General features: G+C 41.0%; 3 protein-coding genes and 1 pseudogene across 3 annotated transcripts; 1 reads left to right on the top strand and 3 right to left on the bottom strand.

Annotated features, from left to right (window-relative positions):
- Positions 1–1,961: 1,961 nt before the first annotated feature.
- LOC129151226 (olfactory receptor 4D11-like) lies at positions 1,962–2,944 on the bottom strand (annotated as a pseudogene).
- A 2,058-nt stretch (positions 2,945–5,002) lies between these two features.
- On the bottom strand, positions 5,003–5,947 carry LOC129151213 (olfactory receptor 4D6). Its single transcript, XM_054725293.1, has one exon. The coding sequence runs from the start codon at positions 5,945–5,947 to the stop codon at positions 5,003–5,005; it is 945 nt and encodes a 314-aa protein (XP_054581268.1).
- A 224-nt stretch (positions 5,948–6,171) lies between these two features.
- LOC129151196 (protein yippee-like 5) lies at positions 6,172–6,514 on the top strand. The gene has a single exon (XM_054725235.1). The coding sequence runs from the start codon at positions 6,172–6,174 to the stop codon at positions 6,484–6,486; it is 315 nt and encodes a 104-aa protein (XP_054581210.1). The 3' UTR covers positions 6,487–6,514.
- A 9,324-nt stretch (positions 6,515–15,838) lies between these two features.
- LOC103292673 (olfactory receptor 5A1) lies at positions 15,839–16,801 on the bottom strand. Its single transcript, XM_008148910.2, has one exon. It carries the CDS (start codon positions 16,799–16,801, stop codon positions 15,839–15,841), a length of 963 nt encoding a protein of 320 aa, XP_008147132.2.
- Between the last annotated feature and the right edge of the window lie 8,045 nt (positions 16,802–24,846).

Consider the following 24,846-nt stretch of genomic DNA (forward strand, 5'->3'; position numbering starts at 1 on the left):
TCCTCCACCATCCCCAAGAGATATCTGATCAACCTGGCCTATTTTCAGCAGAAATCCTGTTAGGTCAGTTTAGTCAGAACCGACCCTGATGTTTCCTTTTAGTAATACTCTTCCTGGGAAACAAAGGTCTATTCTTAGGGATTCTGAACAAGTTCCTTAGGCAGTTTTGCCCATGTGGGGTGATTTCTGAAGTGTGACACACAAGTACTGGAAGGAGCCCTTGGACCTGAGTGGTGTGTGTAGGCCAGAGTGAAGGAGCTCCCTCTCAATGGCTGATGCACAAAGTGGGCGATGGAGCTCTCATGAGGTGCACATGTAGCCAGGAAATCCACCCTGGATCCATCAGCAAATCCCACTTGTTCAACCTTCACAGTTTTAAAAAATTCTCACCACCTTCACCATTACTACCTAAGTCATGTCTTCATTACTTCTTTCATGGAACTATTTTGGTCTTTCTGGTTTTGTCTATACCTCTCTTCAGTATATTTATAACAGCAGCCCCTGAATTTCTGTGAAATATGCTCTTTGAAGCCCTCTAAATATATACCCCTTCTTACTTAATGTGAAAATCAAAATTCTTACAATGATCGAAAAGGTCCTAATGACCTCGTCCCATGGCCCCATTACCTCTTTGACCTCAACAACTACCTCTCTTCTCCTTGCTTCTTCTCTTCTACTTATAAATCCCCCTCAGATTGTCTCTTGGACTTTTTGGGCACATGCCCAGCTCAGGGCTTCTGCATGTCTGATTTGTAGACTGAGATTTATACCAGGACATGAACATTTTTTTTTTTTTTTTTAGTTTCAAAAATTTAGATCTAGGATCTAACTCCAGAAATGTGTGGATGGGGGGTGGTGAGGAGGAAGCTCTCAGCAGCTGTAAATATCATAATAAGTAAGCAAATAAAAGCCAAGTTGATATATAGAATAATGTTTCCTGTTTCATTCTAACCTTTTTTAATGTATATGTATAGTCTGAAGCATCTTCAGAGGTTTCTGCCATTTTTAGGGTGTTATGCTATCAGAGAATACAAATAACTCAATTGTGTTTTTTTTTTTATGGTATTCTCCAATGATTTGAAGAGCAGAAATGAGTGAGAGGCAATAGTTATTATTTTTGTTTGCTTTGCTCTATTTATTTATTTATTTATTTATTTATTTATTTATTTTTTGGGGGAGAAGGAGTTAAAGAAGTTTCATTTTTGCTTCAGTGAGTTTTCCCAGAGTGGTGATTCATTTCCATTACACATAACTATAATGAACACAGTTCTCCTGGCTTTCATAATAGTGTGAATTCAAGGTCATATGTGTAACATGGGTTTTCCTGAAATCCAGTTATTTATTTATATATGGAGCATCCCTTGTGCTCTTATTCTCATATGAAAGGTATTAAGACTATGGCTTCAATAACAAAAATTTTAAAATATTAAATGCATCTTGTGTTTGATTTGGGTCTGGGCTAATTTCTAAAGAATCATTCAGCAATATGGTCTAATACTAAATACCCTGTGAGGCTGCAATTAATTGAGGGACTGCTGGTTCTAAGAACCAGGCAACTAACAAGGGGATGAGGGGAAAATTATAAGTATGGATGCCAAGATCTGAGCAAATAATCTTCTTTTCACTTTTGCACTATCTATAAGTAAAGTAGATATATTAAATAAAAGATACATATAGAACTGGGACAATATATTTTTATTTTGTTAAATTTGTCACTTACTATTCAATAAGATGCTTGTGAGGTAGATTAGTTAACTCTCTGGCTAACAATTTGATTTCTCTACTTTCTTTTACAACATAAAATCCATCTTTCTACATTATTATTTCATGCTAATCATAATCTTTGAAAGTCATGTGTACCTTAGTAGAAATAAAGAATTAACTAGAAAAATTTTTAATGAATGCAGTTTATTTAATGGACAAACATTTTTAAAGGTGGTAAGAAGGAGTGAGCTACTGGTCTATACCCTGTCAGAAAGCGCGAGTCTCCTCTTCAGTCTCTTTGTGGCTGACTTCATCTCCTGGGACCTCAAAGTGTAAATCAAGGGGTTTAGCAGAGGGGAGATGACAGTGAAGGTGACAGCCCTGGCCTTATCTGTGGGGAGGGCAGTGAAGGGCCAAGCCTAGACATAGATGCAGGGCACAAAATGCACAGTCACCACAGTGATGTGGGCTGTGCAGGTGGAGATGGCTTTCCTCCTGCCCTCCCCTGCCTGAGACCTTACTACTTATTACTGTACTACTAATACTATGACCACATAGGACACAGGAGAAAGAAGAACCCCAGTGTGATTAGTAGTCCATTATCAGAAATCAGCAGCTCAAGCATAACAGTGTCTGTACAGGCGAGGTTGAGGATCTGGGGGACATCGTAGTAGAAAGTATCAAGAACATTGGGTCCACAGAAGGGAAGTGGGAGCAACAGGGAAATCTGGACGATGGAGTGGACCAAGCCCCCTGCTCAGGAGGCCTCAATGAGGGCAGTGCAACGCCCTGTTCTCATGAGGATCACATAGTGCAGGGGCTTGGAGATGGCCACATACCAATCTAATGCCATCACCAACAAAGAAAATACATCCACCCCTCCAAGAAGGTGGAAGAAAAACATCTGGGTCAAGCAGCCACTGAAGGCGATGGTCTTCCTCTGTAACAGAAGGTCCACCAGAACCTTGGGAGCTGTGATGGAGGAGAAGCAGATATAGGTGAGAGACAAATTACGGAGCAAAAAGTACATGGTGGGGGGTTCGAAAGGGGAGGGGTCAGGGAGGTCAGGGGGAGGGTGTCTGAAGGCAAAACTCACCACAACCATGATGAGGAGGTTTCCCAGCAGAGTTGTCACATACACCTAAAGTAGGAAAAGAAATCAGACCCAACTCAGTTCTTGTTTCTGGGTGAGGCCAAGGAAAATAAATTCTTTTACCCTTGTGCCACTTTTCAGCTCCATGGAGTCATCTTCTTTTTCTCCCTTTTGTTTCAAGCTACTTCATATGAAAAAGTCCTTGTCTACTTAGTTGGTTTTCTTCCTAAGCACTAAGAATGCAATTCAGAATGCTGCCCACATGGCTGTGCCATTTGTAATTTTTTGAGTTGCCCAAATTTCCAAGATTGCAATCAGCTTGGTGATCAAGTAAAATGACCACGTGCAAAATCATTCAACAATTCTTTTTCTATAAAACTGTTTTTGGAGAGGATAAGCTTTTATGTTAAGTAATGATATTTCCATAGGCTATTTTAATTAACTTATTTTAGTTTTAAAATTTTATTATTATCTTTATTCCACACATATTTATTGAATGTCAGGAACTGTCTGAAGCATTAAATACAAAGATAAGTAAGATGTGGTTCCAACTACTATAAACTTATAGTTTATAAGTTTAATACTTATATTAGTGAATATTCTGTTGACTTCAACAGTGTCTTGTCTTGCTAAAATATATATATATATATATATATATATATATATTTCTGTTTCCTGTTGCAATATTGCCGTGGTGTGAATCAGTTTCCTTGCTCTTGGTTGTTTAATGCTGAGTTTCTTAAAATTGCAGTCTCTTATTCTGTGTAACTGGTCATTGTGATTGCTCTATCCTGATTAGATTATTTGCTGAATTTATTTTTATTTTATTTTATTTATTTTTAATATATTTTATTGATTTTTTACGGAGAGGAAGAGAGAGGGATAGAGAGTTAGAAACATCGATCAGCTGCCTCTTGCACACCCCCTACTGGGGATGTGTCCACAACCAAGGTACATGCCCTTGACCTGAATTGAACCTGGGACCCTTGAGTCCGCAGGCCAACGCTCTATCCACTGAGCCAAACCGGTTTCGGCATATTTGCTGAATTTAAAATATGTTTATGATTTACTATTGGGAAACAGATAGAAACAATGTGTAAATGCAAATCTCAAAGTATATCATTAATTTTTTATGGTTGAAACACTTAAACATGAAAGCTACCCTCATAACAGATTTTAAGTGCATGATATCATATTGTTAACTATAGCCAGTGTTGTACAGCAGACCTATAAAACTTTACTGCTCTTATACAACTGATGTGATCCTTGCTTGAATGTGGGGGAGGAATAAAGACAGTGATCTACTTCTGAAAGGTGGTCCATACTATGTCAATCATGCTCTCTTCTTCCTCTTTGCCTTTGTGGGTCAAAGACAAGAGAGTGAAGGGATCACACAACAGGGAAAGACAATGGTATCACTAGAATAATGCCTTTAAAAATATGTATTGATTTTATAGAGGAAGGGAGGGGGAGAGAGATAGAAACATCAATGATGAGAATCATTGATTGGCTGCCTCCTGCACACACCCTACTGGAGATCAAGCTCAAACCCAGGCATATGTCCTGACTGGGAATCAAAATATGATCTCCTGGTTCATTGGTTGATGCTCAACCATTGAGCCACACCAGCTGGGCATCAAGAAAATATTTATATCAGCCTCCAAATGTATATAGATAAATTGGACTCCATTATCAAAGTGCTTACAGCTGATCAAAAGTGGATGGGATGGTTTGTCCCCTAGCTGGCTTGGCTCAGTGGATAAAGCGTCAGCCTGCAGACTGAGGGGTCCCAGGTTTGATTCTGGTTAAGGGCACATTCCTGGGTTTCAGGCTCAACCCCCAGTAGGAGCAGTGCTGGAGGCAGCCAATCAATGATTCTCTCTCATCATTGATGTTTCTATCTCTCCCTTCCTTTCTAAAATCAATAAAAATATATTTTAAAAAAGAGTCACAGATTAGACAAAAAATAGCATTTAGTTTGTTGATTTTAATCTTATACCCCATACTTTCCCCAGTCCACAAGTCTGTAGTTATATGGTTCAATCTCATCTCTTCCTTTTGTTCTTATATTCCTTCTACTAGAGTTGAAGGGTTATGAGAATGTTTAGAAATGACTGGAGAAAGAGCTAGTTGTCTCTCTTACCCTAAGGCTAGCAGCTTGAGAAAACCAAATCAGAATTAGATTCCCAGTCTCAGTCTGACTGCTCACCCCAGTGTACTACCCTCAGAAGGTCCAAGTCTCCTCTTCAGTCTCTTCATGGCTGACTTCATCTCCTGGTTTCTCAGGGTGTAGATCATAGGGTTCAGCATGGGAGTGATGACCGTGTTATTGATGGACACGGCTGTGTCCATGGGCAGCGTAGTGAAGGGCCGGCAGTAGATGTAAACACAAGGCACAAAGTGAAGAGTCACCACCATGATGTGGGAGGTGCAGGTGGAGAGGGCCTTTTTCCGGCCCTCCCCAGAGTGAGATCTGAGCATCACCAGAATGACAGTATAGGACCCCAGGAGCAGGAGGAACCACAGCAAGGTCACCAGGCCATTGTTAGAGATCATGAGAAGCTCCAGAGCAAAGGTGTCAGTGCAGGCCAGTTTAACCACCTGGGGCACATCACAGTAGAAGGCATCCAGGGTGTTGGGGCCACAGAAGGGGAGTGGAAGCATCAGAATGATCTGGACGATTGAGTGCAAACCACCACCCACCCAGGAAGCCACCACTAAGGCCACCCACACCTCTCTCCTCATAATGGTCACGTAATGCAAGGGTTTGGAGATTGCAAGGTACCTGTCATAGGCCATCACAGAGAGGAAAAAAATATCTGCCCCACCAGTAAAGTGGAAGAAAAAGATCTGTGCCATGCAGCCATTGTAAGAGATGGTTTTCCTCTCTGACAAAAGATCTACCAGCAACTTGGGAACGGTGACCGATGAAAAAACAATGTCTAGAACTGACTTGTTCCTTAGGAGAAAGTACATGGGAGTGTGCAGGTGGGAGTCACAGGTGATGCTCACCACGATGAGGGCATTGCCCAGCACAGTTGTCACATACACAGCAAGGAAGAACACAAACAAGAAAAACTCCAGTTCCCGGAAGCGAGTGAATTCCAGGAAGACAAATTCCCTCACAGTGGTGTGGTTACTCTGGCGCATGATGGGGATCACCTTCTGCAGGGTCTATGTTGGGAGAAGACATGTTAGGATTAGGAGTATGGTATCATGAGGCGGCAACATCATTTACCATGTATTGTTATAAGGCTCTTTTAAGCATCCAAATAATCGTGACTACTCAGAAAACTGGTCTGGGAGGAGGAAGAGCCGCAGGCAGCCGTGGATCTCACAGCCACTTGGGGTTTTTTAGAATTTCAACTGTAAAAATGGGCAGAATTTGTCTTGATCACATTGGTGGTACCTGTCTGTTTTCTTGTGCAAACTGCGATACGATTCTGACCAACCGCTCAGAACTCATCTCCACTCGATTCACAGGTGCCACTGGCAGAGCATTTCTTTTTAACAAGGCAGTTAACCTGCAGTGCAGTGAAGTTCAAGACCAGGTCATGCTTACTGGCCGCCACATGGTTCGAGATGTGAGCTGTAAAAACTGCAATAGCAAACTGGGAGGGATCTATGAGTTTGCCACTGAAGACAGCCAGCGTTATAAGGAAGGCCGTGTGATCCTGAACGTGCTCTAGTTCGAGAGAGTGAGGGTTTTGAGGAGCATGTACCACCTGATAACTCTTGAAGAAAAAGAGATAACTTCATCTTTTCCCAGGTCTCCTTCACTGAAAACAAAAATCTATTTACATACACTGTCACCTCAGCACAGAGTCGGATTTATGAACTGTGGAACAAGAGGTTATGAGAATCTAAGATGGAACCTTTCTTTCTTTTTTAAATTTTCTATTTTACATCCAACAACTGTATGTAGAAAGAATATTATGCAGATGCTCTTAAATTTTTTTCTCTACTTTTACATCTTGAGGCAGAATAATCTATCTGCAGCTACGTGGTGGGCTATGTGAGAAAAAAAAATCTGGGCTATTAGAGTGGGAAAATGTGTTTTATGTAAATTTTGAAAGGAAAATGTGTCAAGAGCATGATTTTCAAACTTATTTGGGCTATATTTTAAAACTTACTTTATTTCACTTGATTTGCTAGCTTCAGAGAAGAGATCCGAATTTGTGACCAGCGCTAAAGGTTCAGTGTTAGTATGGCTTGTGCTGGCCATCGTGCCATAATCTTGTTGGAGATGAACCGTAGCCCCAGAGCCCATTCTTCCTTGTCAGTCTTGACCCAAAGATGCCACCATTCCTAGTTACTTGTCACCACGTAATTGGTGTTGATTGGAAACTTTTCCTGAAATGGGGCAGAACTGCTTCGTTGTCCTTTCCATGTAACTTAAGCATAGTAATGTAAATAAAGTAATAGTTGAAAAAAAGAAAAGAAAACTGGTCTGGAAAGTCTTTATCCTGATGGTTCTTCTTTCCTACTGTAAATACAACCTGTTTACAGGAAGAACCATCACACTTCTATGTCCTTACTCTAACCAGAGGGAGATGAGAGAACAATGGCCATTTGACTCCGGCTTATCTTATGTCTTGCAAGAGTAACTTCCTCACATGTATGCAAAGCTTTCTATTTTACTGCAGCATTTCATCTTTATTTTGATTCTTATAATGTCTGTGGCATCTATAAAGTGGTTATAGGGAAACGGAGCTTAGAGCCTAATATTTTACATGAGAGACTGGGGATTTTAGTCAGCCTAAGACTTTTAGTTCTGATTGACATACACATCAATAATCACATTGGATATTTTACCTTTCAGAAATGGAAGACTGAACACTATAGATATTAGAAAATCACATGTGTGCTAAGCTAAAGTTGCCTGCAATTGTGTCTTCAGGATGCCTTCACTTACCTTTAGGTTAGAAAGGTGAGCCTGCAGTGTTTTCCCATCTTCATGGCTCTGTTCGTCTTCACCCAAACACATGCACTGTCCACTGCTCACTTAGACACTGAACTGGAAGTCTAAGAATATAATAATCAGCATGGGGAATAGTGTCAGATATTTGTAGGAAAAATAATTTTCAAAGAAGAAGATGGCAGTTGCTGATGCCATGGGAGTTATTAAAAAGTTGCTAAGCAACATGTGTAAATATTGGGATTTCCCCATCTATCATTCTGTTATTGCTTTCTATTCCACTGTGGTCTGAGAGCATACTTTGTGTAATTTGTGAAAGTGTGTTTTATGGCCCAGAATGTGGTCCATCCTAGTGAAAGTTCCATGTGAGCTTGAGAAGAATGTGAATTCTGCTGTTGTTGGAGAAAAGTAATTTATAAATACCAATTAGCAGCCAATTGATCATGGCTGCTATTCAACTCAATGCATCCTTACCAATTTTCTGTCTATTGGATCTGCTGATTACTGATTGAGGGGGTCAAAGTCTCCAACTAAAATAGTGTTTTGTCTATTTCTCCCTGTATTTCTATCATTTTCTGCCTTGCTTATTTTGACACTCTGCTCTTAAGTACACACATATTAAGGATTATTATGTAATCTCAGAGAACTAACCCCTTTATTATTATCATTACAAAGACCCTCTGTTTATCTCTGATAATTTTCTTTGTTCTGAAGTCTGCTTTATCTCAAATTACCATATCTACTCCAGCTTTTTTTTGGTTTTTCTTTCTCCATTGCACTACTTTTAATCTCTGTGTATTTTTATATTTAGAGTGGGTTTCTTGTTCTATAACGAGACCCAACATATAGTTGGGTCTTTAAAAAACAACAATGCACTTTGTAGTTCCTGTCTTTTAATTGGTGTTTTTAGATTATTTGCATGATCAGGAGGCTTGAAAAGTCAACCAAGGGACTCTATTTCATCATTCCTTTATTTTGTCCTTAAAATTCAGTTTAGAGAATAACCTTGAGAAGAACATTCAAAATTTAAGGGTAAGCTTTCTTAGCACCATAAATTCAATTTTCTAGTAGATAAGTTGACACCAGAAGAAAAGGAACAGGGATATGCTATTCTTAATGCTACTTTAGAAACATATCAGAATGATTTATCACCAGGGATTTTGACATAATTGAAATCCCTGAACTGTTATTGTGAAAAGTATAGAGATTTCCTGAATTTAGAAGAGGGGATTTTCTCCTTGAGACATAAATTACAGGAATTACATATATGTATGTAATTTAATTTCTGCACCTATTTTGCAAAGTAGATATGAAAATTAAATGTCAATCAATTTTATTTTATTTTTTAATAAATCTTTATTGTTCAAATTATTACAGTTGTTCCTCTTTTTCCCCCATAGCTCCCCTCCACCCAGTTCCTACCCTCCCTCTGTCTTTACCCTCCCCCCCACTGTCCTCATCCATAGGTGTACGATTTTTGTCCAGTCTCTTCCCACACCCCCACACCCCCTTCCCCCTGAGAATTGTCAGTCCACTCCCCTTCTATGCCCCTGATTCTATTATATTCACCAATTTATTCTGTTCATCAGATTTTTTATTCACTTGATTTTTAGATTCACTTGTTGATAGATATGTATTTGTTGTCACTTTGTTGTTCATAATTTTTATCTTTACCTTTTTCTTCTTCTTTCTATTCTTAAATATTACCCTTCAGCATTTTATATAATACTGGTTTGGTGGTGATGAACTCCTTTAGCTTTTTCTTATCTGTGAAGCTCTTTATTTGACCTTCGATTCTAAATGATAGCTTTGCTGGGTAGAGTAATCTTGGTTGTAGGTTCTTGCTATTGATCACTTTGAATATTTCTTGCCACTCCCTTCTGGCCTGCATAGTTTCTGTTGAGAAATCAGCTGACAGTCGTATGGGTACTCCCTTGTAGGTAACTACCTGTTTTTCTCTTGCTGCTTTTAATATTCTCTCTTTGTCTTTTGCTCTTGGCATTTCAATTATGATGTGTCTTGGTGTGGTCCTCTTTGGATTCCTTTTGTTTGGGGTTCTCTGCACTTCCTGGACTTGTAAGTCTATTTCTTTCACCAGGTAGGGGAAGTTTTCTGTCATTATTTCTTCAAATAGGTTTTTAATATCTTGCTCCTTCCCTTCTTCTGGCACCTCCATAATTTGGATGCTGGTACACTTGAAGTTGTCCCAGAGGCTCCTTACACTATCTTCAACTTTTTGGATTCTTTTTGGTTTTTGCTTTTCCGGTTGGGTGTTTTTTGTTTCTTCTTATTTCAAATCTTTGACTTGATTCTTGGGATCCTCTAGTCTGCTTTTGGATCTCTGTATATTATTCTTTATTTCAGTTAGTGTATGTTTAATTTCTAGTTGGTCTTTTTTCATATCCTCAAGGATCTCACTAAATTTCTTAGAGGTTTCTAGAAGATTCTTGAGTAACCTTATAACCGTGGTTTTGAACTCTATATCTAGTAGTTTGCTTTCCTCCATTTCTGTCATTTGTGACCTGTTTCTTTGTCTCCGCATTTTGGCTGCTTCCCTGTGTTGATAGAGTGGCTTTGTGTGCTCGGTGACCTATAGGGCCCAGTGGTTCAGCCTCCCTAATTACCTGAGGTGGACACTCTTGGTGCACCCCTTTCTTGTTGTAGTTAAGCCTTGATTGGTGTTGGTATCACTGGGAGGAATTGACCTTGAGGCCAATTGGCTGTGAGGATCAGTTGTATTTATGATGGGAGAACTTCTGTGCTGGAAACACCCTAATGGGGCAAGACTTGCTTCAGTGGGGCTTTGGTGCTCACTGAGTCTGCCTCCTGAGTGTGTCTCTTATGGATCTGAAGAGTTGTAATATGGATGGTCTCACTCTGACTACTGGGTACACTGGCTCTTAGATCTCCAAGGAGGTGCAAAGTCAGCTACTGCCTGAGGCCACCCAGCAGGAGCTACAGAGAGATCTGCAGATTCCTTCTCTTTGTTTGGGGTTTAGAGGTGCCCAGATGAGGCCCAGCTGTGAAGCAATGCAAGCTGCTGTGGAGCCTTGGGCCTTATTTTGGAAGCTCTGGGGCTCTCTGACCTAGCTGCAATATGTTAGGTTTTAGATTGCAAAGGGCCAGGCCATTCATATGCAAAAGCCTTTGCCCACAGCTCGGGTGGGGTTGTAAATTGAGTGGGGCGGGGTCTCAGGGAACCACCAGGGTGGAGCAAACAGCAATGGCTGACCATCAGCCCTGCCCCGAAGAGGTCCCCAGGTCTCTGTGTCCTGCGGCACCATGAAGGAACAATGATTGCTGCAAGCACCTCTGAGAGAAAGCCGCCCTCATGTTCTGGCCTGACAGCCCATTTTCTCCCCATATGAGTCTGGGTCCCCAGAGTCTCACCTGGAACTGGAGTTCAGAGCAGTCGGGAGCTTGTATCTCCCTTCCGATTGAAAAAGACAACAGTGTACTCAGTTGCCAGCCCCTTTCTTCACATGCCTCCGTACCTGCACACTTCACTTCCACAACTCCGCTCCTCCTCCGAGTCTCAGTGTACTTTTCTCTTTCCTTCTAGTTGTATAATTTCCACTCAGCCAGCCTTCCTGTGGTTCTGGATGATATCTGTTTTGTCTTTTAGTTGTAGTTTTGAAGTGGTTGTGCGAGGCAACAAGTTCAGGTGTTTACCTATGCCGTCATCTTGGTTTCTCCTGTCAATCAATTTTAAATAACTAGTATCCCTTTGGTAGATTTAGAGAACGAGGATGGAAGAGCATAAGTGACATCCATAAATTGTCAGAGTCGGCAACTTCTGGATCTGGGATTAGAACCTTGATCATCTGAGAATTATCTTTGTTAATGGCATCAAATAGCAACTGTAAATTATCTGGCATAATACTCCATGAACGGCAGGCACTCGGTCAATGTGACTTTCTCTGTAAATGCATAAATGTGTATCAATGTTAGTAGCCAGACTTGAGTCAGACTGTGAGGGTCCTGAAGTTTTCTGTGAGGGCGCCTTCTTCTGGTCTGGAACTTGTCCTCAATGTTCCCTTCTCCCTTAAGCCTTCTGGCTTTCTTTCTAGATCCTTACTGTTCAAATGACTATGAAACTTAAAAAATAACCTCTTTTAAAAGGGAACATTTGGTATTTTGAAAGAGGACCAGCCTTAAACTAATAGATAAGTGTCAGATGGTAGAATTCCAGGTATCAGCATAAAAATAAGGGAAAATTTGAAGGTTATGGACCTCCTTTGTGCTGAGAATATATGGCACTTCCTGTTTCTTTGGATAGGAGTTAAGAGCAAGCAACCTCCTCAGGAACTTGTTGTTGTTGTTGTTCTAATTTCTCTTCCTGGGAGCAAAACTTCTAAGATTGGTTAGGATGCCCATCAGAGGAGCAGAAGAGAAAGAGAAGAATTTGGGTTAAATTTATAGAAAGGCAGAAAGACTAGAGTAATGCATGGAGAAGAAACACTAAAAAAAAGTTCCTGTCACCTGGCTGAGTCTGATTTCCCAAGGCTCTTAAGGAAGACTGGACAGTACAAACATAGAGAAAATGCCGGCCGACCGTCTTCTCTCTCTCTTTATCTCTGCAGTCTGTTCTCTACTGTATTTTTAAAAGTTATTCTGCTTTGGATACAGTCTACTCAGGCACATACATATAGACCCTTTCAGTCTTCAAGTTGCTGTCTAATGAGACTGAGGGAATAAACTGCAGGTGTGTGTTTGTGAGCAGACACTTGGAATGAGGAGCTAAAGGGAGATTGGAGATAGTGTAACCTCTCAGAAACTCATTTCTAGTGCCTGCTGGAATCTGTTGCTTTGGACAGTAGAGAAGGCGCTTTCAAAGTCCATGGTTAGCAGTGCATTTGGGGGGGTGGTTCTCTATAGCCCTGTCGAGGAATCACTCGAGCGTCTGTGAAGGAAGGATTTACAAAATCCAAAATCCCCAGCTTTATAAGCTAATCACTCTGTGGGGTGTAAAGGACACACCCTCCTCATTTAAAATTTCCAGAGGCAGATAATCCACAGTGGTCAGACCCTGAGATTCCCCAGGGTTGATTCAGTTCAGCATTTTCCTTTGTGGTCCTTGAGGGTCTGTAATACACAGAACAGGATAAACACTTGATCATCTTAAAGTCTGCCCTCTTCACCTCCAAATAACCCGTCCAAAGAGAGAGAGACTCATAATTATGGAGTTTCTATTGTCTGCCGAGTGTATGCTGGGCATTTTGCATAGATTAACATATTAAATCCTCCAAATGACCCGTTTACAGAGGATTTGCGAGGCACTAACATGCATAACTCACTTTGTACCACAGTCCTCACCTCATGAGCCCACACCCTCTTCACACCACACCCTGCAAATTTTCCCTCAGGGGAGGGAGCACAAAGTATACAAGCTTTTCCTAGAATATTTTGGTTTTGTTTTATTAAAAACTAGATGCCAGGTACATGAAATTCATACACTGGTGGTGGTGGTGGTGGTGGGGGCGGGGTTTCCAGACCAGCCTGTGCCCTTTCGCAGTCCGGGACCCTTTACTCCTTACCGCCTGCCTGCCATGGAGGCAGGAGAGGCTCCCACTGAAGCATAGTAACCTCCATATTGTATATAAAACCGCTGTTTGAAATTCTCTGCTATTGTTAGATAGTCCCTAGTCCTGTAAACTCTGTCACTTTAAGACAGTCTCTTATTCTACAAAATGACTTTGATTTTAGTTCAAATAACAGAAAAAGATAAACTTAACTGTCTGACCTTGCAAGCTAGCCATCCAATGTAATAGACTAAAATAAACTAATACTGATAACAATTCCCATATTCTTATGCCAAGTACAAACTCGTTATGTATTCAAGGTTACAACTGTCTGTAACAATAACTCACACAGAGCTCCTTGTAATACCTGCAAACAAAGAGGCTCGAAAAGTATAAATACGGAGACTTATACTGGTGCTCAGAGATTTGGAAGAGTCACCTCCCTCTGGGCCGAGTGCAATAAATGGCTCCTAATTAATTGGCTCATTAAGGCGTCTTGTATTTCATTTGCTGATTTATGATACAACACTGCCACCACTGCTGCACTCGCCAGCCAGCCATGAGCCTGGCTTCTGGTGCTCACCACCAGGAGGCAGCTCCTGCATTGAGCGTCTGACCCCTGGTGGTCAGTGTGCATCATAGCGACAGGTCATTCTGCCGTTCAGTCGATGTGCTTATTAGGGTTTTATTATATAGGATGTGCAGAATGTAGCATTATTTAGGACAGGAGTGGAGAATATGTTTTCTATGGAGGAACCATATGTGTATAAAAATCAAGAGAAGATGGTAGACTCATAAAACATACCATTAATATTTTATATATAAATAGTAAATGAATCTAAATTAAAATTAATTTAGTATATTTTTTAATTTAACATAAATATAAACATTTTAATTCACTTCATTAACATGGTCTAACACATGTCACATGCATATTTTCCCTGGTTAAACATCTGTCCTTTAATTTTTTAAAATGTTTTGTTAGCCATAGAGATTTTAACACTATTATAGGCAGACCTGTGCTTTTCTTTATAGTTTTGTTTTTAGCATTAAGTTTAGAAAAGTCTTTTCTATTCCAAGGATTCACATATATCTGCCTATATTTTTCTAATGATCATGTAAAGAACATACAAATCTTCACTTATTTGCAACTTGCTTTATTTTGTGCAGTGTATGTATATTTGGAAGCCATCCTAAAATAGTTTGAAACTAGAGAGAGTAAAAATAAATAAGTGGAAAACTTTTTATCTCTGCTTAAAAACTTTATTTAAATATGTTCTAGAAAGTGTTTCTGGTAAAGTTGAGTTTATAAATATTTTATAAGATCAGTTTATACTTTAACCAGTTTAAGTTGGCTTCTAATTTCTAAGGGGAGGCTCACTCCTGCATATCCAGTAGACCTATACTAATGGGAAGGTGAATGTGTTGGGCAGAGGACAGAGCCACGAAGAAATGAGAGAGGATTCACTAGCTGAAGAAATGAGGAGAGGGATTCACTAGCTGCAATGGTGTGGGACAACTCCACTACAAGTGCCCGCCGTGGAGGAGTAGAGACCTGGAGGTGACAGCCTGGGATAGACCTCCCTGAGATGATGACAAATAACAGTGAATGTGGGGCTGCAGGGGCTAACCCATTCGGGTAAAGAAACAAAGATATTTTACGAGCAGTGGGTTCAGGTGGAAGAGAGCAAGAGGAACTCAGAGTGCGCTGATCAAAACAGAGACCGAGCTGTGAAATGGTTTCAGGTGCTTAACAGGTAAAGGAATGATGTGTTGAAATCAAGGAGATACTGACTGAGTAGGTAGTGTAGGTGACTCTGATTGGGAAGAGAAGAGTGTTGATATGATACCATTGAACTACAATTTTCTAGGCCCCTGTGTAGCTGAGCTAGAAATGGCAGCAAAGGCTCATTTCTTCAGCATTTGCTTAGCAAATTATTGAGTAGCCCTCATGGGAGTCCAACACAGACATCTCAGAGAGAGTGTTTAGTGGAGTAGACATCTTGTTTTGTAATTCATATCGACTACGCATAATAGTAGTGTATCTTTTTGGATTCTGCCAGATGCAAGTAATAAGAGTTCTGCACATGCACAACTTCAGAGCTGTTTGCTGATGAATGTGGAAGGCAGTATTTGGGCAAAGCAAGGGCTCTGGAAAGGAAGACCTGGGTCTGCATGAGGGTCCTGTCCCTTGCTTCCCGTGTGGCCCTGGTAAGTCAGTGTTCCTTGTGGGGACCTTGTTTCCCCATTTGTAACAGAGATAGTGAACACTGTAGCACTATAATGAGTATTTAATCAAACAACTTTTGTGCTTAATACATATTAAGCACCCAATAAAAGGTGGTTGTTGTAATACCAATTTGAGAATTGGCTACCCTGGAAAGATTTTTTTTTCTTGGTGAAATAATTTCTTCCCCCTTCTGACTATCCATGGTGGGGTCAGTAGACCCATGACCATGAAGAATGAGGAGAGGAATCAGCGGGAAGGAACATACATTTTCAAATATGCACACATGTCCCCCTTGCCTAAGCCAGAGGTGGAGGTAGATGCTATGGATCATTTACCTCTCCAGTAGTTTCGGAGAAATATGTTTTCAATCATCATGAACAGGAAATCACTTTCTTCTTTTCCAACACCTTCCACAAGGCATCTTTGATTTCTTTGTTCCTCAAACTGTAGATGAGAGGATTCAGCATGGGAATCACCAGCGAATAGAACACAGATACCACCTTGTCCCTGCCAAGCGAGTAGCTGGAGCTGGGTCGCAGGTACATGAAAAGGGCTGTCCCAAACATCAGAGTCACCACCATCAGGTGCGAGGCACACGTGTTGAAGGCTTTCCTTCGGCCTTCCGCTGAGCGGATCTTCAAGACAGCAGCCACTATGTAACTGTAGGAGAGAAGGAGGATGAGGAATGATGTCCCCCCAGCAGTGACCACCACAAGGTAGTTCACCAGTTGACTGAGGAAGGTGTCAGAGCAAGAAAGTGCCAGGACTGGTGGGAGGTCACAGAAAAAATGGTTGATGATATTGGGTCCACAAAACTGGAGCCGAAATATAGAGCTAGCCTGGATGAGGGAGCTCAGGAAGCCACCGATGTATGCCCCAACCACCATGCGTGTACAGAGGCCATGGGACATGATGGCGGTGTAGAGCAGGGGCCTGGAGATGGCTGCATATCGGTCGTATGCCATAGCGGTCAGGAGGAAGCACTCAGTTAGACCCAAGCCGACGAAGAAAAAAAACTGAACAGCACAGCCCAAGAATGAGATGGTCTTCTGCTCTTGGAAAAAGCCAATGAGCATCTTGGGGGCCACTGCAGAGGAGTAGCAGATGTCAATGAAGGACAAGTTGCTGAGGAAGAAGTACATGGGTGTGTGCAGACGGATGTCACTTCTAATCAGTAGGATAAGGGCCAGGTTCCAGGCCAGGGTCACAAGATAGATGCCCAGGAAGGTGACAAAGAGGAGGGCCTGGAGCTCCGGATGGTCCGCAAATCCCAGGAGGATGAATGTGGTCACGGATGAGCTGTTCCAGGCCTCAGCTGTGGACATGTTTCCCATGGATCACAAGGACAAGATGCAGACCTGGGACAATAATGATAATCCAAATTTCAGGTTATCTTAACAAATAATTACAAAATGCATGAGCGGGAGGCCAGAGTATTAGAGTTACAACTTTATGCAAAGATTCTGTTTCTCTCAGAGGGCAATGTAGTCATTGTTTTAACTATTTGCTTTTTTTTTTTCTTTTCTTGTTACTCCTTATCTGAGGATATTTTTCTATTGGTTCTTAGAGAGAGTGGAAGTGAGAGGGAGAGACAGAGAGAGAGAAACATCAATGTGAGGAGAGATACATTGATTGGTTGCCTCCCACATGAGCCCCATCCCGGGCTGGGGGTCAAGCCTGCAACCAAGGTACATGCCCTTGACTGGAATCGAACCCGGGACCCTTCAGTCTGCAGGCTGATGCTCTATCCACTGAGTCAAATTGGCTAGGGCACTATTTGTTTTTTAATATAGTGCAGGTGGTCGATATGTGCTTAAACTTTGGATCCAGACTCCTGTGATCAATTCCTGCCTAGGCTTCCATTTCCTTATCTTTAAAATGGGCAACAGTACCTACTTCACATATTTGTGTTAAGAATTAAACAAGGAAAGGCGTGTAAAATGCCTGACACATTGTAAGTCTTCAGTGAAAGTTGTTATTTGGACAGTTTTGTGTGTCTGCTGTGTCACCTCATGCCCTGAAACACCTCACCAAACTTTTTTTGAATTTCAGTATTGGAATAGAGAAACCAGCAGAGGGGCCAGGTTCAGCTACACAGTTGTGAAACAGTCAGACGTTTAAAATGCTTTTATTCTAAAGGATTAGACCAGATGTCTGTAGAAATGCTCTTGTCAAATAATATCTCTGAATATAGTAATGCCGTTCCAGTTTCAAATTTGTCTTCACTATAAGTTCTCTTAGCTACTTAATTGTTAAGAATGTAGGCTCTAGCTTGGCTGGCGTGGTTCAGTGGTTGAGCATCGACCTATGAACCAGGAGGTCATGGTTGGATTCCTGGGGCATATGCATATGCCGGTTGTGGGCTGGATACCAGGTGTGGGATGTGCAGGAGGCAGCCGAACAATGATTCTCTCATCATTGATGTTTCTATCTCTCTCTCCTTCTCCCTTCCTCTCTGATATCAATAAAAGTATGTATTTTTTAAAAAGCCTAATAATCCATTAAAAAAAAAAGAATGTGTACTCTAGATTTAGATTGCTGGGATTTAATTCTCAGCTTTACCACTTAATATATGTGTAATCTTGGACAGGTCTATGACGCTATAATATTAGAGATAATGATAGCACTTACTTTGTTATTGGGATGTATGTATGTATGTGTGTGTGTATGTATCTGTCATCTCCTATAGAATATGCTTGACCCATAGTAAGTATTCTCTGTGTTTTTTGTTAAAAATCTAAATTACTAAACCCTCAATAAAATTCTTAGAATTTTCAGTGTATGAAGCATCTTTTAGGATCAGGGACTTGATTCCACTAATCCATGTCTGTAAGAATTCCCACACTTCTCACACATCCACACTAAGGCTCGATCACCACAGACCAGAAGATAATACCTGTTGTCAAATTTGGACAGTGAGAGGATGTGAAGCTATCACCATGCCACAGTTTGTGCAGAGATTCAGACATCACTCGCACTAATCCCAGTCTTATCAGTAGGCTTTTAAATTTTATCCCGTGTTTAGAGGTTATTCACCTGTTTGTGAAAGGTATGTAGACTTTGCAGGATCAAGAGAGGATTCTTTCCCCTTGAAGAAGGAAAGGGACCTTCAGCAAAGTTTAGCACAATGTAGAGCAGATATTGAGCCACATGGAGAAACTGGAAGCTGAACGAAAACACCTCTGCTAGAGCCCTCGCCCATTCTGTGTACAGTTGTCCATTTAGCAAGGTAGGGACCTGAGGTCCATGATGGGTTTCAGGGTCATTTGTGGCACCTGTCCAGGTTAGCAGAGGGATAAGGTGATGGTTATAATTCTGGGTAGGTTTCAGGACAAAGCTGGTTCTAATCCTGGCCAGCTGTGGGTAACTCATTTAGCCTTTCTGAGTCTCCGGTTCTCCATTTGCAAAATGGTGATAACAGTGACTACTTACAGGGTTGTTTGAGGATTGCTTAAGATAATATGTGAAAGGCTCATTGGTATTTTTTTATTTTATTGATTTTTTTTTAGAGAGAGAGGAAGGGAGAGGGATAGAGAGATAGAAACATCGATGAGAGAGATACATAAACTCGATCGGCTGCTTCCTGCACGCGCAGGGGATCAAGCCCATACCTCGGTATGTGCCCTGATCAGGAATCAAACTGGTGGCCTCTTGGTTCCTGGATCAATGCTCAAAGGCTGAGCTACACAGAAAAGGCTCATTGGTCTTGGATAGGATGGTTTCTTAATAAATTGGGAATGTGATTGCTCTCAGCAATGACTATTGAATGGAACCCAGCCCTTTTTGGGTAGGGAAGAGAAACTGATGTGCCACATAAGTTTGTAAGAAGTGTTCAGGGGTGAGACTGAAAAATTTAATGATCTGGGGGGTTGATGTGTCAACTGAAAGTCTGCTTTGAATGTTGCCATTAGGAGGGGGAACTTTCATATTTAAGGATGAAATTTTGCATCTCCAGAAATAGAAAGTGAAGCTGGATAAATTGAAACAAGAGGAAAAGCATATCCAGTGTTTTATCCCCACATGTAGATGCCCTGAATCTTATTCTAGAACATTAAATGGAAGGTATTTTAAGGGTTGTATGGACCATTTTTATGTCACCGAACTCCTGAAGCTCATGAAGATGTGCTTGAGAGAGAAAGGAAATCTCCTTCAACTTGCTGTAAACTCAGAGAAGCTCAGCTTAGTCTGAGTCTGGACTCCTTGTGATCTTATAATGTAGTTGTTATCAATAGCACACCTATTTTATAGAGCTTCAGAAGGAGAGTTTGAGAGGCTCAGTGACTTCATTAGGTTTATAGATGCTGGAGCTGCACTTTTGTGAATAACTAGCCTTCAAGGTCATGGTGAAGATATAGCAATACAGTAAAATTAAGCACTGGTAATTGCCAGGGGGATATATGATGATGAAAGTGGATGACAAAGTAATAAAAATTAAGTTAAATTAAGCACCTAGCACAGTACTTTGCACATAGAAGAACACTCAGGGGTTGGTGAGAACCTGTAGAACTGGTTTATGAGTCAGCTCATCTTTTATCAAATATCTAAAGAAAGTGTGGAATTTTATAACCAAATCTGCTTAGTCTGAGCTTAATAGATACAGTTAGTGATGGAAAAAAGGAATAATGACAGAGAGAACCTTAACCACACTCTGGAGTTGGTGTGGGCTGTCTGTCCCCATCATTCCTGATCTGGGCTCTGCTCTTCATTTCATGATGCCTCCTCCACTCACCCTTGCAGGAGCCCATGCCCGCAAGGTCTTTCTTGTTCTTCCAGTTTTGTCTTTCATCCAAATGTACAAATGATTGATGAAACGGAAAGAGCCCCTTTCCGCAGAAGGTGAGAATTCAAAAGATACTAAGACTTTAATCCGAGACCTAAGATTCGGATGGTAAAATTCAAGCCATCAGTTAGAAAAAGGAGGGGTTTAGAGGTCTCTGCTGTATTTGGACAACATGCCCTGATTGCAGCCCTTCCAAATTGCTTTTTGAGATAGTTTGCTAATAACTAGGACTGTGTTCAAAGGCATAGCAGTTTCTTCACAAATTTAATTCCCTCTTTATTATCGTCCTCATTGCAAAGGATCAAACATGGTTCAGGAAGCCCATCAAAAGAGCATATTAAGGTAAGATTGGGCTGAATTTGGGGCAACACAAAGATAGAACAGAGAGGTGTGTGGTGAAAAACTGAAATCCAAAGCACTCCTTAGTTATTAATATGGATTCATAGATCTAGGGTGTTCTATGAGGTGAGATGAATACAGCATGAAGACGAAAAGTAAAAGCTGAATGACTGCACTCACCTTCTCTCCCTCTTGTTCTGTCTGTTCTTGAGCTGATACCTGTCTTGAGTTCTGCTTTGGAAGGATATTAATCCGGCTTCAGTAACTGCTTTCAGTACCCCAAATGCTAATATGGTTTGAGAGCAAGCTTGAGGCTGGTTTGTTCATCAACTATAAAAAAAATTGCTTGGTGCATAGAATATGTGCTTGTGAGCAGAAGAGTGGAGGGAGAAGGTATGCAGAGAAAAGAGGAGGGATATAATCTTTAAGAAGGTCTTTGGTATCCGCTAATATCTGAATTTGGGGTCATTTTGGAGGTGTTTCAACGTTTTTTTCCCCCCTCTCCTTGGAGATGTTTTATTACTTTTGCCCTTGAGGGTCTCCTGAGAAAGAAAAAGGAATGTATCATCCAGACTTTACAGATTTGTAGTTAATTGATCTCTGGGGTAGTGTGGGGAGCACACGCTTTTTTAAATGCTCCAAGGACAATGCTTATTAAACTCTATCTCAATGGCTGGCTACTCCAATCTCCCAAGGCTAATCAAGCTCTCTTCTAGTATACACAATGAACAAAGTCAGTATAACAGCGATAGGACTAGATGACTTCTAATCTGCAGAAGGAAGCAAGATTGCATAAAAATACTCGTTCCCATTCCTTCATTGAACCTCTCTTACCTGAAGTATGTTAAATGGGTGCAAATTTAACCTTTTAAAGCTCTTACTACATGCTAAACACTGTACTAGGTGCTTTATGTGTGATAACTCAGAAAAATGCATCAACAACCCCTTCCTCTCTATACACACAACGCAGAGGAGGAAAAAAATTCAGAGAAGCTAAATAAGTTGCTCACAATTTTATAGGTAGTAAGAGATTGATCCAATGTTTGAACCAATGACAATATGACACCAAACTCTGTAGATGAATGCATGGTATATGCATTTCTCTGTATCTCCGTTGCATATAAATGTGTTGATATGGTCAATCATACCCCTCAATTCATAAATCATCCATTCTCTTTCCATGGTAACCTACTATCTCCCTCAGGGAGAGAGACATTAGATATGAGACATTTTCCCATAAATTAAAAATGACAACAACAAATTACTCTGGAATAGCATGATGTAGAACACAGATATAGGACTATTAGTCTATGGAGGACCAAGTACAAATAAAAAATAATTTGGAGCCAGACACTCAACAGAAAGGAAGCCACTAATTCATGAGTTTGGAGATGGAGGTTAAAAAAAGTAAAAGATTTGATTCACTTGTTTCTTAAATGAGAATATCAAACTTTAATGAGAACTCAAATGAGAACATTTGAGTGGATTCAAATGAAGCTGATAATCTTGAATTCCCAGATGACCCTGAGTACTTTTAGTCATGAGAATGGTGCTTCTTAACCTGTTTGAAGAGACTAGCTTTTCCTTGCTCAATGACTACTTCTTAACCTCATGTGAAGCAATTGCCTTACAAGAGGATGCCTGTTCACCTTCAGACCCACCAAACCATCCTTCATTGCTCCCAGGCCATAATTAGACTCAACTATCAGGAGGCTCCAGGAGCACAAGTACAAAGAATGACATTTGAGAAGAGAAATTATTCATGCAGAGCTTGAAAGATATTATTGAATTAATTTGAGAAAATCCTGGTGGAATTTATTTATTTACTTATTTATTTCTGGGGGAATCCTATATAATAAAAGGCTAATATGCAAATACCCTGAACAGCAGAACAACTGAACAAACAGTTGCTATGACATCCCCTGATGGCCAGGGAGCACGCGTGGAGCATGGCGGGCATCAGCAGCAGGCAGCAGAGCGTGGAACATAGCAGGTGTTGGCCATGTCGGGATGGTGGAGCAGGTGTGTGGGGGAGGGGTGCCAGGCCAAGGTGGGGCACTGGTCGCTGTCATCGGGGTGAGCCTCTGGTGGTTACTGGAAATTCTTTGCTCCTGCATGCCGTGGTCCCACCCGGCGCTCAGACCTGCTTGCTGGCACCAGCTCCATTCACACTCACTGCTGGCACCAGAGCCACCACTTGCACCCACTGCCCGCGCCTGGCACTGCCAGCAGGTGTGAGCGGCAGCTGCCAGCCCCGCTAGCACCCACTGCTGGCGCTGGCTCCAATCGCTCTGCACCATCAGTGGATGCGGGGAGGGCCAGCGCCATCAGCATGTGGGAGCGCCAGCGGGGCTGCTGGCAGACAGGGGACCAGAGGCCGTTTCAGGAGGGGCTGGGCAGGGGTGGGGAGGATGGGCTAAGACTTGCCTCTGTGCCCACCGCAGCCTCGCAGCCCACAGTTTCTTTCAAGGTGCACGAATTCGTGCACTGGGCCCCTAGTATATTTATAATGGGCTGTGAAAATATTAGCAAGATTGATATATGCTAGCATTAGATTGGGTAAAATTTATTTATATACTCTGGATTTTGGATTTATTGTCTCAAATTGATCATTAGGGAGTGACTGTAACACTTTGTTTATAAGATTAAACAGTAGCCTGCATTCAATGGGTTGAGATGACAGATCTTCCCTGGCTCAATTCAGAGGAAAGAATCCAAAGTCTTAGGGAAATGGAATGCTAAAGTAGGTTTATCATGTCTGATCTGCATACCTAGAGGGCTCAGAGAGAAGTGCCTTCATTAAGGCACAGAGGAACAACTGAGAGAGGATTACCAGCATCTTTGAAAAGCAGCATGGTAGGATGACTGGGAAAGATGCTGTCATTGAGACCTTATCTTGATTTTATTGTGAAGGCAAGTGGCAGTGCAAAACCTTCAGAGATTAGGTGGACAGATTAATGTATGGGGCAGCAGGGTTTATACTGTCTGAATCTGGCTTTTCATACTTATCATACATTTGTGATGCACCCATATTATTGTGTGCATAAGCAGTCCATTCATTTTTATTGCTGAGTAGTATTCCATTGTATGGATAGAACACAAGCTGTTTAATCATTATACAATGGAGGGATGTTTGGTGGGTGTTTTCTTTTTAGTTATATGTCATAATTTTTTAAGATAAACTTTTTATTTTTAAAAAGTTGTAGATTTGTTTAAAAAATGGTACCATGAATGTGAACTTGTGACTTACCTGTTCTCAATTACATTGCCCTTATCTAAATTTATCAGTTTTAAAATGCTCAGTAAGTTGCCTATTATCTTGGTCTAGTTTCTCTCCTAGAATTGAATTTCATGATAGTATTGAGTTCAGGTACTTCAAGAGCACATGGTACAGTGCTTAGAGCACGGTGAGAATATAATGTATTCGAGGAGGATGAATTATTAAGACAATGCTGGATTCTCATGGGAATTTTAGTCCCTAAAGGTCACCTCTTAAAACTAACCCTACAATTTAGGCATACTTCCACCAGGTGGCAGCACCATCCCACGGGGGGCTTGCGGTGTCTAAACCAGTAGGCATCTGTGCAGATAATGGTTTGTTAATACAGTTATCTCAGCTGTTTGAGTCCTTAGAGGTCTTCTAGTTGAGTTCTTTTGTATAAGAACTGTGAAAATTTGAGGCTGAGAGAGATTAAGAGACTAATCTCCCACAGTAGAATGGGAAATGGAACTCAGGTTCTGTGACTTCTAGCTTAGTGAATACTTATCCGCCTATATATCCTTGGGCAAGTTATTTGGGTTCTGGGGTGCCTTACTTCATCAGTAAAATAGGAATAATAAAATTGATTATATTATAGGCTTATTGCGAATAATTAAATGAGTCAATATATGTAAACATTTAGAATAGTGCTTGGTGTATAGCAAATGCTCAAGAGGTGATTATTATTATTAATTTTTGTATAATGATATATCACCATTTGAGCCAAGGAAAAGGAGACATTTCCTTAGTTTGGTAGAAAATGTGATCTTTGTAATGGCTTTGATCCGATGGAAAGTGGGTGTGCAGATTATAATGAAGACTGGTTAAGAATTCATTGTGCTCTTAAGTCATCAGACCTATGATTATTAATCTCACGCTGTTATTTTGCAGGCATGTGGCCTTATGCAAGTTACTTACAAGCTCCATTTGCCTCACCTGTGAAATGAGGCTAATAATTGTATCTGCTCATAGTATTCATACTATTAAGTGAGAATATACAT

Source organism: Eptesicus fuscus, chromosome 13 (genome assembly GCF_027574615.1).
Source record: "Eptesicus fuscus isolate TK198812 chromosome 13, DD_ASM_mEF_20220401, whole genome shotgun sequence".
Lineage (NCBI taxonomy): Eukaryota > Metazoa > Chordata > Mammalia > Chiroptera > Vespertilionidae > Eptesicus > Eptesicus fuscus.

What these genes read in the sequence shown, in the direction of transcription:
- LOC129151213 (XM_054725293.1), bottom strand. Translation starts at nt 5,947, where the DNA reads ATGCGCCAGAGTAACCACACCACTGTGAGGGAATTTGTCTTCCTGGAA.
- LOC129151196 (XM_054725235.1), top strand. Translation starts at nt 6,172, where the DNA reads ATGGGCAGAATTTGTCTTGATCACATTGGTGGTACCTGTCTGTTTTCT.
- LOC103292673 (XM_008148910.2), bottom strand. Translation starts at nt 16,801, where the DNA reads ATGGGAAACATGTCCACAGCTGAGGCCTGGAACAGCTCATCCGTGACC.